Below are 18,041 nucleotides of genomic sequence, written 5' to 3' on the forward strand. Positions count from 1 at the left end.
ATCCAGAGTGGTTTGTTCTCTTACAACTATGCAGACATGTACCATTTTCTAATGCTTTTGGCTATTTTAATTAAAACTTTATGATTGTTTGAAAATTCTGGTAGGTATACAGAACCCTTTTTTCCAGAATCCTCATATGAAAAATTCACTTGATGCATGGACCTGACAGCTGTAGCAGTAGGAAACCACATCTGGTTAACTACAAGTAAAGAAGCCAGATGTGAGAAATATTTGAAAGTCATTTGTCTTACCATGTCTTCATACCTCGGCCAGACATTCAACAGCAAAATGAGGAAGAATTCATGTAAATTACTACAGCCAACCAGCAATACATAAAAAATGTGCAGAGCTAGAAAAGGGAGCTTTATACTATTGGTGAGTGAGAAGAGATATTCAAATAGGAACCAGCACTGACAGCTAACCCCGGAGACTGAGATTAAAGTCACTACCACCTTATTTTACATATAGAAAAGCCATTTCAGGCATTTTTGAAGGTTATATCTCCCGCTGCAGAGTTTGACTTGTAGTAAGTACTTCTGCATATGTTTAACTTTACCCACCGAATAATCCCTTTATATTCCACGGAACTAGTCACATGTATGAAAATACACGGATGCCTGAATCTTCTGATGTTACTCTATTTCAGTGAAGGAAGGGACAGAGGCACCTCCAGACTGACAGACTAACATTAATGTCAACGTGCGATTCTCCCATTAATTCCACAAGCTCAGTATTAAGCTCGAATGTTTTCATAAAACATGAATTCTTCAACATACGTTGGATATGCAGACCACAGGATAGCAAGGTGTGTTTACACGAGTTTTACAATGATTACTTGGGGATAAATTTGAAAGAGGTACTTTATTTGTGTGTACCAAAGCGATTCATAAATTGCGCAGGTCAACTGGAGCTCATCTTGTTAAATTACATAATTAATTGTTTCCATGCTGGACACACTTGATCCAGCTTACATGTGTTTTAGAGAATTTTTAAAATTAAAGCTATTCTGTCTATTACAGAATAAAAGAATAAAATAAGATAGGAAGAAGACAAGGAATAATTAATTATTGTTTGAGTGGGAGGGAGGGTTGACTAAATTTATTGGGGTGAAAACTAAAATTTGACATGTGAAATGAATGGAAAACTGACCAGCTTCAACTGACTAGACCCAACAGACTATCTACAATATCAAATCAGATAATTATTATTAAATGATGATTGGAAATATAGCACCTGTTAAAACCCAGAATGTTAATGTTTAAGCTATCATCATCCAGTTTCAAAATACACGAAGGAAATACCCTGAAGAATACTGACTCATTCACGCCACAGCTTTTAATTCTACATCGAGCTTGTAAATGCATAATCCAGACTCATGATATCAAAGCTCTCTATAATTGTGGTTTGCCTTTTTTTTTTTTACTGCATCTATGCCCCCTGTTAGTTCTCTTTATAACTTGCATTTTTCCTGGTTTGTTTTTATAAGCAAAACAAACCCTATCTTTCTCTCCAACTCCTCTGCTTCAAATCAAGAAGCAAGCTCCTGATGAGTGTTCACGCAGCTGATTAGAAAATTGTCTCATAAACAGCATCATTAAGTGGCATGCCAATCAGTGGTGATACAGTGGTATTGCTGGTGCCTGTGTAAATTATAGAGTTATGCCCTACGCTTGGGAAACCTAAACGTACAATTCTGAGATTTCTTATTGGCAATTAGATTATAAATGCTGTGTTCTAATCCTTAAGAGCATGAGAATATATTTATCACATACTGTATCCGCAGAATACAGAAAGGAAAAAAGAAATTCTAACTGGGGCAGACTTTCTAAAGAAGCTGTTATGAAGGAAGCCCCAATACTGAAAGCTTATAAAAGAGGAACCATTTTTTTAGGAGTGATGCCATAGGAAAGCGATATGGATTGTAAGATCTCTTGACATCCATGCCACTCCCATTTATTTGGATTTACTATTTTTTTAGTTATATGTATCACCACCCACTTAAAATATACTAAATGTATTTGGACTTGATTGAAAGATTTCATTGGTTTTACCAATATTTTCTTATTAAATACAACGAAAAGCTTCAAAATGTAGGTAACAGGAAACTCAGCTACCACATACTGAGCTAGACTTTTATTGATACAATGGGACATGCTACAGACCTGTTAATACTACAGGGATCCACATTCATTTGGATATAATACACATGGAAGACGACTCTTAAGAAATGCTAAGGCTGCAAAGTCATGGACTTGAGAGCTACGGGATGCCAGAATTAAAGTTTACCTGTGAAATTTTAATTCAGGTTCTTTAGCTTTCATCCTTTAATTTTACAGTCACATTAACCAAGCAGGCCAGACTCTTTCAGTAAATAGTATTCTCTTAACCGACACGCTTTGAGCCCTGACTCATCATAGGGCTTTATGTCTTATTTACTGCATAGATTTAAACTGGATTGAATGCAGGCATATTAAATTCCTCACAGGTTTCTGTATGTTGCTTATTACAACGGAATTGATAATGCCATTGCACCTGTTAAACCGTTCCAGAGCAAAGGCACAGACACATTAACATAAAAAGTGGTTATCTTAAATAAGATACCACAGCTTTCATTTTGGAGTATGCTGTGCTTTACAGGACCATTTCAAGGCAGGAATGTCAGGGTGCTGAGAGCTCGGCTCGGCTGCTAAGAGAAATGAACAGCTAACTTGTAAGTAGCTAAAGTATTTGTTTAGAGTAAAAACTCCAGGCAATCAACTGGCTGAACAATAAGAAAATCCCACGTTTCAGCAGTACTTCACCTTATTCCTCCCAGGTGTCTCAGTTTCTGCAGTGGGAGAGGTTGAGGTTGTACACATCTGCACCTTCAACTATGGCTCGAGATTCATATCCCAGAGGACACACCTGGGACACTAAAAGATGGTGGTGTCCTGAATCTGTAAGCGTGATTACATCCAAACCCACTACTTAATTTTATTTCTCTGTTTCCGTTTTTCCCTAATTTCAGAGTCTTGAATTGGTAGCCATAAGGGTGCAAGTAAAGAGTTTTCCTTCTCATTTTCAAATCAAATGTCTAATGCCATCTTTTGCTGTTGGATCAATACCCAGGCAGATCATATGGACAGGTCTGCATCACTTAAGCTGACCAGTTAACTGAAAGTAGAAACAGGTTATTATGCCTGGACAGCAGTGGAATATGAGGGAGATGATTGCTAACAACAGAAAAATAATAAGACTGAGAACTTTTGGTCTTAATCCAGTGCTTCAAAAGGGAAGATATCTGCTGTCTACTTAAAACACCTCTGTTCTTATTTTCTCAATCTCGGTATTCATATCTTCCCCCATTTTAATGTTTTCTGCCCTTTCTTCTCTCCAAAACATGTTTCTAATCCCACATGCGATCTCCTCACATCCCAGTTTTTCCACTCTTTTCTCTCTTTTTTCTTCCCTTTCCTGCTGTTGCCCTGACTCCCCCATGTGTATTTACTGCCCAAAAGAAGCCACAGCTGCTTCTATGGCAAGACATGTATTCATCTATCAGAAATTTGTATTTTCCAACTCACCTGAAAACAACAGATTTGCTTAGTGGTCTGTAATTGGTATGTATGTCTAAAATTATTAGTTCCAGAGCACACTCACTACAGTTAGTTGTTAACGGCTTTTTAATTACACATCAGGATGCCATAAACAACTTACAGACAAAACATAACTTTTTAGAAGCATGCAACGAAAGTCAGTGACGACACCCACCAGCCTTTTGTCCTCTGCGGAACTTCATACAACAGCAAGGAAAAATCCACCTCTTCTTTTCCACAAACAACTAGAGGCAAAAACTGGGAGAGAGCAAGGCCCCCTCAGATACAACGCGCAAAGTGTTTAGAAAGGGAGTAGCGAATGAAGAATTGAGACAGTGTAGAGGGAATAGCCACAATTTTTTGCCATTAAGGTACAGGAATAGATCACTGCAGAGGAAATAATTTCCCTCAGTGTCATATTTTGGGGGAGAAGAGATCAATCACATACATCAGTATGTACTAAAAAATAAACACAACTGGAAGGTCCGTAAACAAGTTGGAAAGGAGGAGTCAATTCTTAATGGTAACGCCTACCTACTCGAACAACTCTCCAAAAATGTAAATAGCACACTTGTTCATTAAGTGAGTCACCACAGACAAATGCATCTCATTTGTTAACTCTGGGAGACTCTAACCAGAAGTGATTGATTTGTCCTCCTACCGGTCCTTGCCCTTTTGGCGTTCTGCAGAGACGCTGGGAACTGGCAATAACTCACCACATGCTTCAGAGAGCTTTCTTGGTTTTGGAAATCTCTCGGCAGTGTGACACACACATTTTTTATGGCTGATTCTGGGCATTTAAATAAGAAAACAATTAAAGTATGTTTGCAGGGGATATGACAAACGAGCATTTGTACTCTGGCCAATTTTTCACTGACTTTCATTCAAGTACACCATTATGTTTCAGCTTTGCGTCTGCCATTGTCTAAATGAGATGATTTCCCAGTATCCATATGGGCAGGCTGACTGATGAGAATGCCTTTAGGGTTAAACGTCTTTAGGATAAACTCAAAGATCTCTTTCTTGGACAAATTCTGCCCCTGCGCTCACTGATGAAAATTCAGAGCCACTGCTGAAATATACAGCATTACTCTGGATCCCACCAATTTAAATGGTAGCTCTCTGGCTCTCTGTAGATCTCTTCCCCAGAAAGGTGCTTCGTCTTTACAACTCATATCCTTGAGTAGCAGCAGGTTGCTTTTGATTTTCATGTGACTTTAGTATTCTCACCAATCTACTGCCACCAGAGAGATGAGGATTACCTGCACCAAAGCTGGGCTGAAGCACAGCACCTATTTCCTCATACCTCCAGGTTATATTTCCATAAGGAGAAGGAAGGACTGAAGCACCGTAGGGGACGCAAGGGAAAGAACAGCATTTTGCTCTCTTGAAAACCCTGTCACCTCTATATGAATAATGAAATCAGTTTCCGTAGTTGCAATGTGCCACAGTAATGTAGCTAGGCATAAATAAGTGTCTCCAGTTTACTTCAGGATGGTATTACTTAGGTTGTGGAGAGCCAACTGCTCTGTGCACAGCCGTGCTGGAGAAGTCTCTCTCAGGTTTCTTTTATTCTACCCCTTCCTGGCAATTACTGCCTATTACTGCTGTATGGAAGGATCATACATACATGTCCCTATGTCCCGTTAAAGATGGCCATCCAGCTGGGCTAACCTTACCACTGGAACTGGTTTGAGCTAGTTCAGAACTAAGGTACTCACATGAATCTTTCCATAAGTGGAGTCCTACAGCAGTAATGGTGCCCCAACACTGTGATCTGGAAGAGCATATCTGTTTATCACTTTAAAGCAGCCTTTCCACACTGAATGCCAGGACCCTGCTACTTTGCTAAAAAAGAGCTGGAACCAAATCTCCCTCCCACTAATTCCATACATTCCTTGAAATATATGGAAATGGACTGAATGCGTGACCTCAAATCCCCATTGCAAGTCCATTCACAAAGTTTGACTGAGTTCTCAAGCTCCTGTTCAGGAAAAAGTGCAAATACAGCTTTAGGGGCCCAGCACAACTGAGCTCTGTGTTCATCAGTCCTTTAATGTATGCCAAATGGTCTTTTTTGGTTTGAAATCTTTTCATGAAATGCTAAGCAATGCCCTCGTTGCTTTTGCTGACTGGCAGTAAACCCGTGGGATGCTAGGCTGCCACCATCGGAACACCTGCTTTATTGGAAAAGTATTTCAGCATGTAATAAATGATGTGACCCTGGAATGCAGACAGCAGCACTCCTGTAGGCAAATAGTTTGCCAAAGGTCAAAACCACCCAAAGCTTTGGGAGCAGCAGCATCATCTCTGTCACCCCACCCTACCCAGAGCCTTAAAGCTGTAATGAAGAAGGGAAAAAATACATCACCAAAGCTCTGAAGATAGATGCCAGTTCATGGACTGGGAGTCTTTTGCCAGTGAAGAACATGAGAAGGGAGGGAAGAAGAGGAAAGCAGAGGAGAAGGGAATCCAGCTGTGAAGCTTTTTACTCTGCCACTGAAAAGAGAGCTACTCCTGGGAGCGCCGCTTAGTTTGCCTCAGTCAGAATGAACTGGAGCAGCAAAATGTGCCATATAAACTATTTCAGTTATGAAACAACTTACAGAGTGCTTATACAAACAGCTTCGCTAGCACACAGATACTTGTCGATTGTCCTAGTTTACAGCCTTTTCCGGAACAGTCCCTCACCCTCTGACTTCTTTTAAAGGAGAGAGTTACTTCTTCTCTTTGGTCTTTTTGACTCTGCATTTCTCTTGAGACATAAAACCCCACTGCTTTTGTAATCTTTTTGTTCCATTCACAATGCAACGTCAACAAAACCCTGATGAAGTAAAACAGTGAAAAAACAGCGCAAACATTTCAATTTTACTAACAATGTAAACAGCATCAAAAAGATTTTGGATCCTCTTTATCTACCTGTGAAGTTAGCAGTCAGTGGATGCTCTGTTGCTACAGTTAGAGAAAGGTCTTGCTCCCATTGTTATTGCTATTGCCTTTTGAAGTGAAATGACAGTGGCACTCTTCTGAATGGTAGCATTTTACAGCAATTTAACTTCCTCCCTAAAGAAGCAAATTTGCATGAAAATTATCTGGAAAGCACAATCACATACACAGTTTATATATGTATATGCCAGCATTTTCAGTACAGGTATGACATACAGCATATTAAAGGCCACAGGGATGAGGAGTAAATTAGTTGGCAAGATTATTTTCTACAGTAATGTCCCAGAAAAGGAACCATTTCCTAGAAAAGCCTACCATTACCCTCCAACCTCTTCTATGATTAACAGTGCAGCTGATTTCTACCTTCATTCTTATTCACCTTCCATGAAAGCACCACTGAGGACCTAATGAAGAATGCTGGGTAATTCTGGCCTTATTAGATTTTTTTGTTATTTATTTATTAGACATGGGAGCTGTTATCAGCAAGCAGCCAGGTGAGTCAAATCAGATAAAGCATTATCTGATTCCTGTGCTGTAAATCAGATTTTAATAGAGAAAAGATCTGTATTCCTTTGGGAGTGGAAAGAACATGTTTATAATGTGTTCTGAATGTGTGCTGCACAATAGCAAGTATGGATAAAAATATTTTCTCCAATCAATTTCCCACTTTCTTCTCCAAGTTTTTTCACCCATAAAATGAGAACTAAAATAAATGAAAGTTCTATTTGTGCCAAGTGCTAGCAAATAACTAAGATAAGATAAGCATGCATAAAAGCATGCATACTTGTTGCATCTTTGTACAGACACACAAAAAATACTGAATTCTGTGATATTAAAAATATAATCAAGACATCACTGTTTCTCTGCTGGCAGAATAGTTTGCAGATTTCATGTTTATCTAACACAGCCATTAAAATGAGACCTTTGGTAGCCTACTCTCAACCCAATATAGTTTCTGTCTTAGCTATTTATCTTTGGCTTTTTCTGTTGAGAAGCTATGAAGGCTTTTGACAGGACCTGTAGATTAGACACAGATAACATTTGACTACCCTTTAGTTTTGCAAATTTTAATCAGCAGAGTAATCCAAATATGCTCAGACAGACATCAGTGTTAAACATTCGAAACCTTGATACAAAGCCAGCTCTTTCTTATAATGGAGTGTTACTTGAATTTTGAGTTGCTGGAAATTATTATTTGCAAAAATGAGGGCTCCCGTCTCATCTAATGCATCTTTTTTGACTGTTCAGACAGAACTAAAATTCTGGAATTAGTTTATCACCCAGACACTTAAAACAAATATTTTGAAAACTCAAAAATTACTTCTTAAAAACAAACTTGTTTGGTCATATTCAATTAATTCCATAACAAACTGGAGGAAAAGGCCTTTGATGTCATATTTGGCTTAAAAATGCCATTTCTTTCATGATTTACATATGAAAATGAATTTATAATCAGAGCATTGACGCTTATGAAGGCAAGTCCTCAGAGTGCCATTAACAAATGAACAGGGAAAGCTCTGCCACTGCCAGCCATCAGCAGCAACGCTGACATCCATGTCACACTTCAGTATTTTCTCATTCCCTTTTCTTCCCAGGTGAGCCTTTGCTTCTCCATCACAATTTACGGGAGGACTAATATTTTTAAACGTAACTGCAAAACTACAGGCAGCACAGAAGTCATGAACGCAATGAAAGCTAATATCAAACTTAGGTTATCTGAATGTAAGGCTTATTTATTAAGGAAAAAGTCCAACAAAGTCACAACTAACCACATGCTGTATTTGAGATATTGGCTTCCTTTTTGGGGATGCAACTACACTTTTAATTTGTTTTATCAGTATCTGAACAATAACCTGATTAAAATCTGTATTTGGATGAGTAAAGGTTAGGTCCAGTCACCTGGGCACAAGAGCAGTTTCAGGTTGTAATGACCTTGGTGTCCCAGATAGATTAAACGTCTTCAAGGTAGACCAGATCATTTTTGTTTTTACATATCTATCTGTGATAATAATGCAGAGAAATAAATGAAGGAACCTGTAAGAAACATGAATACTGAGACAGAAAGTGTAGTCTGTAATGGGCTGCAGTGTACACATCACCGAGGAAAACACTGTAGAGGTCTGAGGTTTCCTCTTGGAAACAGACAGCAACAAGGACTGGGAGAAGCAGAGAAGGTGGTGTCATGTTAACATGTAGGAAACAGTCACTTAAATAATTTTTTGTCTCCCAGAAAAAGAAAAAAAAAAGACCAAATTAAGTGTAATATAAATACCCATAAGTCCATATCTAGCTATGCCCCTAAGTATCCTCAAGAAGTTTATTACAGCACAATTAAAATAATAAACATCAAAGAAACTGATATCTCAACCCAATCCTAGATACAAACTCACTATTTATTATCATTGATCTTCCCACTATGTTCCCCTCCAGCTGGCCCAGCTAGACTTGTAATCCCTTTCTCCTTAGGTTCAGCTGGTCAGGCAATCATAATTTAGTAGTAACAAAGTCATGCAATTTGTGGGACCAAACAGCCTACCACTAAAATTCCCATCTTTCTAATGAGCACCTTGTAAATTTGATGAAATTTATGTCATTAAAGTAAAAAATATGTATCCGAAAAATAACTTGTTTTTTAAACTAATAACCAAAACCACAAGAAAGGAAAGCAACCTTACAGAGTCTACCACAATTTGATCCACACAGTAACCTTTTGCAAAACGACACAGGCTTCAGAGATGCTCCCTTCATTAACGTGAGACTGGTTTGAGCTTCTTTCACCTCACTCTGGAGGGCAGAACATTTATGGAGAAATGAGCAGTCCCTGAGTGCAACAGGCCACAGAATCCATTGCACAACAGGAGATGAGCAGATGAAGATTCAGTACTTTACTTGTCAACTGTACTTACCAGTACAAATGAAAATATGTGACTCTCTCAATTTAAGAGAACACCCCTTATACAATACATTCAGCTCTTACAATTCAGTTTAAAAGGATTAAAATATCACTAGCCAGACAGCGCTTCACGTGGCGAGTGTCTCACATCTTGAAATTAATGCCATATTTGTATCTTTTATCATTAGTGAGCTACTAATGCCTACCACCTCCTCAACTGCACATGCTCAAACCCTCCGTGGAACAAGACACTCCTTAGATGAGTACATGTGCTGCTGGCTGGCACAGTGGGTCAGCCTCAGATTAATTATTAGCCAACAAGGGCACTGCACTGCAAACTGTGAGAATGGCGTGCCTTTTCTACATGGGATGGCTCTTAAGTCTGGCCATGTAAATCAGACTGCAAGAGCAGAGCCTCTCAATTATTGCTTTGCTTTAGGGAGGAGGGGTCAGGAGGATGAAGACTGTTTCAATTTTTTTTGGTCGAGAAACCTCCTTTCTCTACAGATAAACAACCCTGTTCTAGATCAAATGCACGTTTATCCACTTTAAAATAAGAAAAAGATCTATTCATTCAGAGTTGACAAATAGACAATATAAGTGAAGCAGTTCAGGAGAAGTGAGGTAGCTTTAATAATCTGTATCACATTATTATTTGTTGTAACTTTATGGCTTATAACCAGGAGTTTAGGCACTCACAGCTTCCCCTCCCTGGAGGGCAATGTATCAGGATGGTAATGCATCATGACCTCAACAAATGTTCTATTTAAACAGCACAATGACTCCCAAATGGAAAACAGGTTTCTGCCTGCCATATCTCAGGTTTAATATATTTATCTTTTTTTTTTTAAACTTCATATCTAGAAAAAAATGGCCTGGTAGAGATTCAATGCCACGTTTGACCAACAAACACATAAGGCCTTTCAGCACGGGTGCGGCTGATGTAAATGTGGGGTTAGAATAACGTCAAACCCGCCGTCCCGGAGACGTCTGACTTACTGAGGTTCCACTTGAGGCCTGTCGTGGTCACGCTCTCGCAGGAGCTCCCGATGGGGATAAGGCCGCACCAGGCACCTTCCAGTCCCGTGTCTACATGCAGCTTGTGCTTGCCCTGCAAGACAGAAGGGTCCCTGGAGTCAGTGCTTGACAGGGACTCAAACAGCATTTGCCAACAGACCTTGCAAATAAAACATGAAGTATTCAGATGGAGACTGGTCCAGAATGTGTCCCAAAGGCTCAGGAATATTTGGCTGCAGGAATTCAGGTCGTTCATGTTTACAGAGGGAGGAGACACATGTGTTTAGGTTCCAGACATCAGTGCTTTCAAAAAGTTTGTTTTTGGGTTTTTCCAAGCAGAATCTGGCTTTGCTCATTCTTCCCTGGCATTTTCTGAAAAGGCATTTCTGTCAAAACTCGTCTCTTTATTCCTGTGAAATGAAGGCATCCTGACCCATTCATTTATTTTTTTTCTCCCATCTAAACAGCTGTGTTTCACTTCCAAAACAATGCTAGTCAAAGCACCACTGAAACTCCTTCATTATTTTGACAACATCTGTAAAATTTCATGCACTTCCCCAGGCATGTACTCCTCCCAGAAGCAATAATACATGCAGAAACTTAACTAGGTGCTAGAGAAATTAAGCTAAATATTTAGAATAACATGCTTACACTAAGTAAGAACAACGAAGTGAAATTAAACGACTTTTTTTGTATATCTAAGATAAATTCGTCTTGTAACTGTCAACTTCACGGGATGCAGGAAAAGCAGCAGTTTTTAACGGTGGTGTATTTGTGACCAAACTCTTAATTAGTACTTATAGATGCTGCATGAACATCTTGCCAGGTATCAGCATATGAACAGTTGTAAAGAAGAGTAGATAGTGGAAATCTTTTACAGAATGAGAAAAAAAAAAAAGAAGCTGAATGTTGAGTTCTGGCACCATTTTTGTTCTAAGAAACTAAGAAAGTGTTTATGAAAACTATCTACAAGAAAACAGTAAATGCAAAACAGTGACAAGATCAGTGGAGAAATCCTCCTCTGCTCTCTTCTGCACAGGTAATTTATGCTTTCAAACAAACATGGGCCTCATCTAGGGTAAGGTTAGTATTCTTTGAAATAGAAGTTTCTTTGGGGTTTTATTTTATTTTATTGTGGCTGCACGGGCAAGTTAAACCCTTGAGCATGTCTTTTACACACAAATTTTTCATCATTATAAATAAAATCAGATATGCCTACTTATTAATCTACCAAAATAAAAGAACCCTCTGCAACCCAATGAGTATTCAGCGAGTACTTTGTTAAGCAAGAAAGCAAGGTTTTATACCAAAAGAAAAAAGAAGAGTTGACCCATAAAACTCAGGTGAATGTCCCAAGCAGCAAAAATACCTTCTCACAAACTTCCTTTTGGGGAATGTATTTGAGCTTTTTTCTTATGTCCTGTCCTCTCATATGCTCATTACAAATGTCCTTTGAAATATGAAGTCACTAGTTAGAAAGTCAACACTGGAGGCGAAGTATCTTATTGCTGAGATGTTGATGTCTGAGGCATTCGACAGCTTCTTCTGTTAATGCCAAATGCATTATGAAGAAACAACTTCAATACATGTCATGCTCTCAGTTAACAAATGAACCTTGGAAAAGCTGTCAATTAGGGAGTATCAGATTGCATAGCTTAAGCCTGTTTGATTGTTTGCAGAGCATCAAGAAAACCAATCCAATATCATCTGTCTTCTTAGGGTGTCCAGCTTCATGTGGTGATGAGCCGTGTATTTCTATAGTGGTTGCGAATGCTTGCCTGACAAATTCAGAGGTGTAACAAATTCAGGCTTGATAACCTTTTAGCTATGCAATATGCCGTGCTGCTTCTCTCTCACAGTATGGAGGGAGGAGGAAAGGGAGAGGAGAAGTACCAGTACAAGCTCTCTTGTTACGTGATCACAGATATTGTCTGTAATGCATTTTATGGTGAAGGAGAGAAGGACTCTTCCCAATGAATATACATATCACTGCTCAGAGCTACTCAGGGACAGCAGCAAACTCGCTACATTTATCAATTAGCTAAGGAATATGAAAAAGAGAGGTAAAAGTAACTGGATTGACAGAGAACCTCATTAAGTCCTGTATTCTCAAAAAATCTGTCTGCCTACTACTAGCTTTGTATTTCCTATTTTATGACATTCTGGCCTATCCTACAGATAGGGATGAAATTCAATAAGACATTTACGCAGAAATCTGTCTTTCTGTTCTCATGAAATAAATCTTTAAAACAAAAGATGTCATTAGCAGAGGTTTGCAAATATCTAGGATTTTATCAGGAGTCTTTCGCTGCCTGATATTCCCCAAAAATCTCAGTTCACATACCCCCGTGATTACGTGAGAATCTTGACTTTCTTTCCTAAAAGGACATTTTCTAGCCCTCAGTTATGAGAAATTTCAAACTAGGAGCCCAAAGGGCTAAACCCAAGACAGCAAGTAAATAGGAATTGAAATATTAAAAGCCAAATTATTTTTTAAAATACCTCTCAACGTTTAAGCCAAACTCATGGCTTAGAGATTGGTTCACTCATATTACACAAGACAGTTTTAAAGACTATTCTTTAGATCAGTATAGGATCTTAATATTATTGAGGGCAGCAGGGATAGAAAAGGGAAATGGTCATTGAGGAGAAAAAAACCAAACAAAAACCCCCAAACGACCTCCTCATTTTTGCCGAAAAAAGATTAATCAGACAATGCATTTGTACAGTATGGCTCTAAAGTCAAAACACTGCGAGTTGGCCACAGGGGTAATGAGGTGCCCAAGCTTATCTTCAAGTTTTCGAGTACAGATCTTTCAACCAAGCAAGATGGAACTGCTATTTGCAGGAGGAAGGGAGGATCAGAGCTTGTAATTTGCAAATACAAGTAATAATTTGTTCTATTTAAATCTCTGTGATTAAAGGAAAAATTATATACTGGCACTTAAAATATGACACTGTTTTCAGTTTCTGTAGAACTCAAAGTTCTAAAATTAGGATTAAAAAGAAAACCAAAGTTTGACTAAATAAATCTCTCCTCAGGTTTTTTCTTGCCTCTGTAGGAGGTAACCGAAATATTTTCACATTTAACTAAAGAATCAAATAGTACCATGTTTGAATGAAACTGGTGATAAAATAATGGCTAAGAATACAGCTGCATTGATTTTTATCTTATTAAGTCAGTTTTGAAAAACATTGATCAATCTTCAGCATTGATTTTTTTTTCTTCATTTTGTCTCTGATGCTGGGAAATAAGATCAATTTCTAAGTTCAGCAATAAGAAGAAAATGTCAGAAGATATTTTTAAGAATGCTTCATCTATATAGGTTAAACTTTTCCTTTTGAATCTGATGTCTTGTGTTATAAGAAAGCATTTAAGCAGCAGTGGTTGTATCTACCCCCACTCCAACACTGTTGCTGCCAAGGAAAGACTTAAAGACATAGTTGTTCTCTGTTACATCTCCTAACTCAAATGAATAGAAATCTGATTGCCAGGAACTCATATACCTAACCCTATCCAAGGTTATAAGGTGCTAAAATCCTTAGTCAAAAATTTGCCTGCTGAAAAGCACGTGAACAAGTATCAAGATAAAAGCTGATAGCTTCTATGCGTGCACAGATACCCCACGTGCACTTCATAAAAGTATAGAGAAAATTACTTCTCCAGGTGCTTTCCAGACCAACTTGAATACATGTATTGCAGTAAATGTATATTCTAAAATAGATATCAAATGACAAAATGTTATGAAAGAGAGAGAGGATGGGGACTGATCTTCAGTACTGCATTCTGAAGGGACCTGAAGGAGGGAAACCTGGAACCTGGCAGGTTGAAACTGGACACAGGGGGGAGGCATGAAGCCTGTTAACAAGATGCTGGGGAAGAATAAGGAATTCAAATTAAGCTTTCAAAAACAAATGAAGAAAGATATAATAAACAGATCTTGGACTGAAGGACTAGGACATGTGAGAGGTAATGGGAAAGGAAAAGGAACAAGATACAGGATTAGAGGACAAAGCAACGTTATTCTAATTTTCAGGCTGACCTAATAGTTTGTCCAGTATAAATAAATCTACTGCATAACTTAACTCCTACAAGTTGCTGATTTTCTCAACAGTATACTTTCACCTGTGCTTGCTGTGAAATCTGGGACTACAGAGAAACAGGATTTCATGAGATCTGGCCAACTGCCCTATGATACCTCCTCCACTAGCTAGGTCTTGTTTTCCATACTCTTTTGATAAAACATCTTTTTATATCAGCTTTATTTCAACAATTACTCCATAGATGGCAGCACATACTTGAAAACAACAACAGCAGCAAAAACTAAATACAGATGTCATAGTGTTACCCAGGGAAAAGGCAAAACCCACAATCTGTTTTAGTACATAAACATCTGGGTGTAGAAAATGGCATATAGACAAAAGACTCGTGAAATGGGTGGAAATCAACACGATCACCAAAGACTGCAGAAGAGAGGAGGAGGAGGAAAGGAACAAGGATGAAACCAAGCTGAGAACATTTATGTTTAAAATCAAATATCATGATTGGCAATAAAGTAAAAACAAAGTTCTAGAAATATTTCTACTAATCATTAGTTGTGTAGGAAAGAGCTTGACTTAACAATAACAAAAGCTTTTAGGCTGAGATTCTGAACAGCCAATTTTTCTAAAAGGATGTATTTAAGAAGAGCTATTTTGTTATAACCCTAAAATATCATCAATTGTCTTTTCAAACAAATATATATAGTGTCAAGTTGCTATTACATGAATGCTATTCACAGAGCATTATTTGAGCAAACCAGGCTTTTTGTTGCTGTTGAAAATAAAACTACCCATAGTTCCGGTGAAAACTTAGAAGTCTAAAAGCTCTTGTATATCGTATCAATGACTGCGTAAACTCATGCGGAAAAACTAGCAAATTTATTGTGCTGCAAAACAACATTCAAAAATGTTGGACCCAATCCTGCTGATCTTTACTATCAAACGTTAGTAGTGCTCCTGTACGGAAATGGATAAACATCAGACAAACAGAGCCCCACCAAGCCTACCCTTCAAGAGGAGCACTTCATAAAATGATGACTCTATAGTGAATAAAATCCCAGGCAGTAGAAAGAGAATAAATTATAATCATTATTAGACCCAATTAATGAACACATCTGCTTCAAACCAATTTATGGTAAGGGTACAGAAAGAAATCCCTGTGGAGGTAAGTGCCGCTAAAACGAAAAGATTTACTATAACCTGAGGTTATACATTTAAGTGGTTGCTACTGTATATCTAATGTACAAATTATCCACAAAGAGCAAATGATCCCGGACTTTCATACATTCGCACATGAACTTTTTCTACAGGCCTAGTAAAACCCTCCTGAGAGTACGCTTATCGTGTAATATCGATGACATGTTTTACTGAGCACAACAGGTGCGTCTCTTGTTTGCCCATCACCTGTTGCAGCATGAGCAAGTAAAACCAATTCTCTATCTTCTGCAGTCAAATCTATATGACCGACATGAAAACAGCGATGATAGGTGCAAAGAATGCAAAACTATATTTCTCTCTGGAGACTGCAAGCAGTTAAAACTGCCAGCAGCATAGACGCTGCTAACATGCACACAAATGAAGTGATGAAAACACTTTATCAAGCAAATAAGGTATCTGGGAATATAAAAGCTACTTTAAAAGGGAGTTTGGGTGGTTTAATTTCTTTTCACAGACATATCTTAAAGATTGACAAATGCCATAAATACTAATTCTTCTTCTACTCTGAATACTACCCTAAAGAAAAACTCATTCTGTTGAAACTTCCCACTTGCAAACGAAATTCCACAACATTTTCTTCAGTCTACCATAAATCAATGCAAAATACACCACAAATGCAGCGTTAAACTATGATAACCAAGACCTGGCTGGCGCTTCTCGAAATTCAAGCAAGCCTTACGCTGGCCCAGTGTGACATTTTATCCTTGAGCTTGTGCAGTTGATGCCCTATCCTCAGCAGGCCCATCATTATAGTTTTAATTAGCATTTTTAGTGATGCCCTAAAAAATCAGAACCATTTTCTTTATATCCATTTATGAGACTACAGAGTATAATAGATTGCAGATAAGAGTGAAAAGTAGACAAGCTGCTGAAGATTTCATATTGCCTGTATAATTATTATGCAATGTTGCAGTTAAATTGTCAAGCTAGAGGGGCCTTTACTAAGGGCACTAATATTCTGTAATTCCTAAGTGATGAAAATTACAGCATAATCTTTCTCACCATCCACCAGTTCATAATACATTTAGTGTCACTGCCCATTCTTTTTTGTGCATTTCTACGGGAGAAGAGTCCAGAGGATCTCTTCTACCTAGACTACATTTTCCCTGGTATTAGAGAAGTGTGGGAGTTAATTTAAAAGACAGGATATTGTTCACCTAACTTGTGGTAAGAAACAACTTTTTCTTCACAGCACTGAATTACTAAGGACTTAGGAATCCTTAGTGTCCTCAAACCAGCACACTAAGTATTGCTGGAAGGCACCTTTATGCTATGTAAGAATACACGGAATTTTTGTGCAAGTATAGAGTGCTAGGATTGTTTTGTTTTGTTTTTTGAAAGTATTTAGGTTCTCTTGCTATACAAGAAAAAAACTGTGGTTACCAAGCCTAATGCATATCAGTGTTTATTAACATTTGCTATACAACAATATTCGATACATATTTTTTTCTTGTCTGCGTTGTTCCGATCAGGTTGCTTCCTCTGTGCACCTTGCTTTCTCTTCCCTGTTACAGCTAATCTGTCTTCCCATTCACAGAGTTCTTCACGGTCCATCCTGTGATGGAGCCTATTGTGTCCTATTTACTGGGAAGAGATTAATTAATTAATTTTTCCATTTATCAGCTACTGACCACCTGAATCTTGGCTGGCTGTTGTAGCAGGCACCTTTGTGACTTCCCCTAAATTCAAATCTGTTTATCTCTTCTCAGAAGTCTTCCCAGATATGCTGGCAAATCTCCGTAGCTCTCCTCCGCCAAAATCTCACTTAGAAATCTTCTCTACTACATGCGCAAGAAGAATGATCAACAGGCTGCCGGTCAACATCTTCTTATAGTTTCTTGTGCTCCTCGATCTACATCCATGTGATGCCCTTGCTTTTTTATGTATTACATCATGCAGCAAATTATGAGCCCACAAATCCTCTTACATGGCACCATCCTTTTAGTAGAAATTGGCTTCATATTCAGGGGCTTCATGTTAGGATTAGAGGCTTCATAAAGGCCTGGCCTCTGTAATTCCTTCAGTAAAAGCAAACTGATGGCAAGGGTTCTTTGCACTGAGCTGGGGAATCTCACAAATGCCCTTTTCTCCCTCTCATTTCTGTCTGTTACTTTCACGTATGTCTAGGTAAGAAAGCGAAAGGCTTGAAGGAGTGAAAAATGAAATTTTGAGACAGTTTTTAGCATCCCTTTTTGTGCTCTGTAACAGGAAGGAATAATTTGCCGTTATTATAAAGATAGTCATTGACCTAAGATAAGAAACTGTATTTTCAATAGACAGGGAAATAGTTTCTGCTTTATAACAACAGGCTTTGAAGATGGGTTATGAGAGGGTGGTCAAAGCTTGGAACA

The 18,041-nt window shown here is 38.3% G+C and overlaps 1 protein-coding gene across 3 annotated transcripts in view; it reads right to left on the minus strand.

Moving 5' to 3' along the window:
* The window catches only part of TPK1 (thiamin pyrophosphokinase 1), a 307,503-nt gene that overhangs the window by 52,604 nt on the left and 236,858 nt on the right, over positions 1-18,041 (minus strand). For all 3 annotated transcript variants that reach the window (XM_074575637.1, XM_074575638.1, XM_074575639.1), the window contains one exon: positions 10,414-10,525. In XM_074575637.1, coding sequence (XP_074431738.1) covers positions 10,414-10,525 — 112 coding nt within the window. The remainder of the gene's footprint in view (positions 1-10,413; positions 10,526-18,041) is intronic.

The sequence above is a fragment of the Larus michahellis genome, chromosome 2 (genome assembly GCF_964199755.1).
Source record: "Larus michahellis chromosome 2, bLarMic1.1, whole genome shotgun sequence".
Lineage (NCBI taxonomy): Eukaryota > Metazoa > Chordata > Aves > Charadriiformes > Laridae > Larus > Larus michahellis.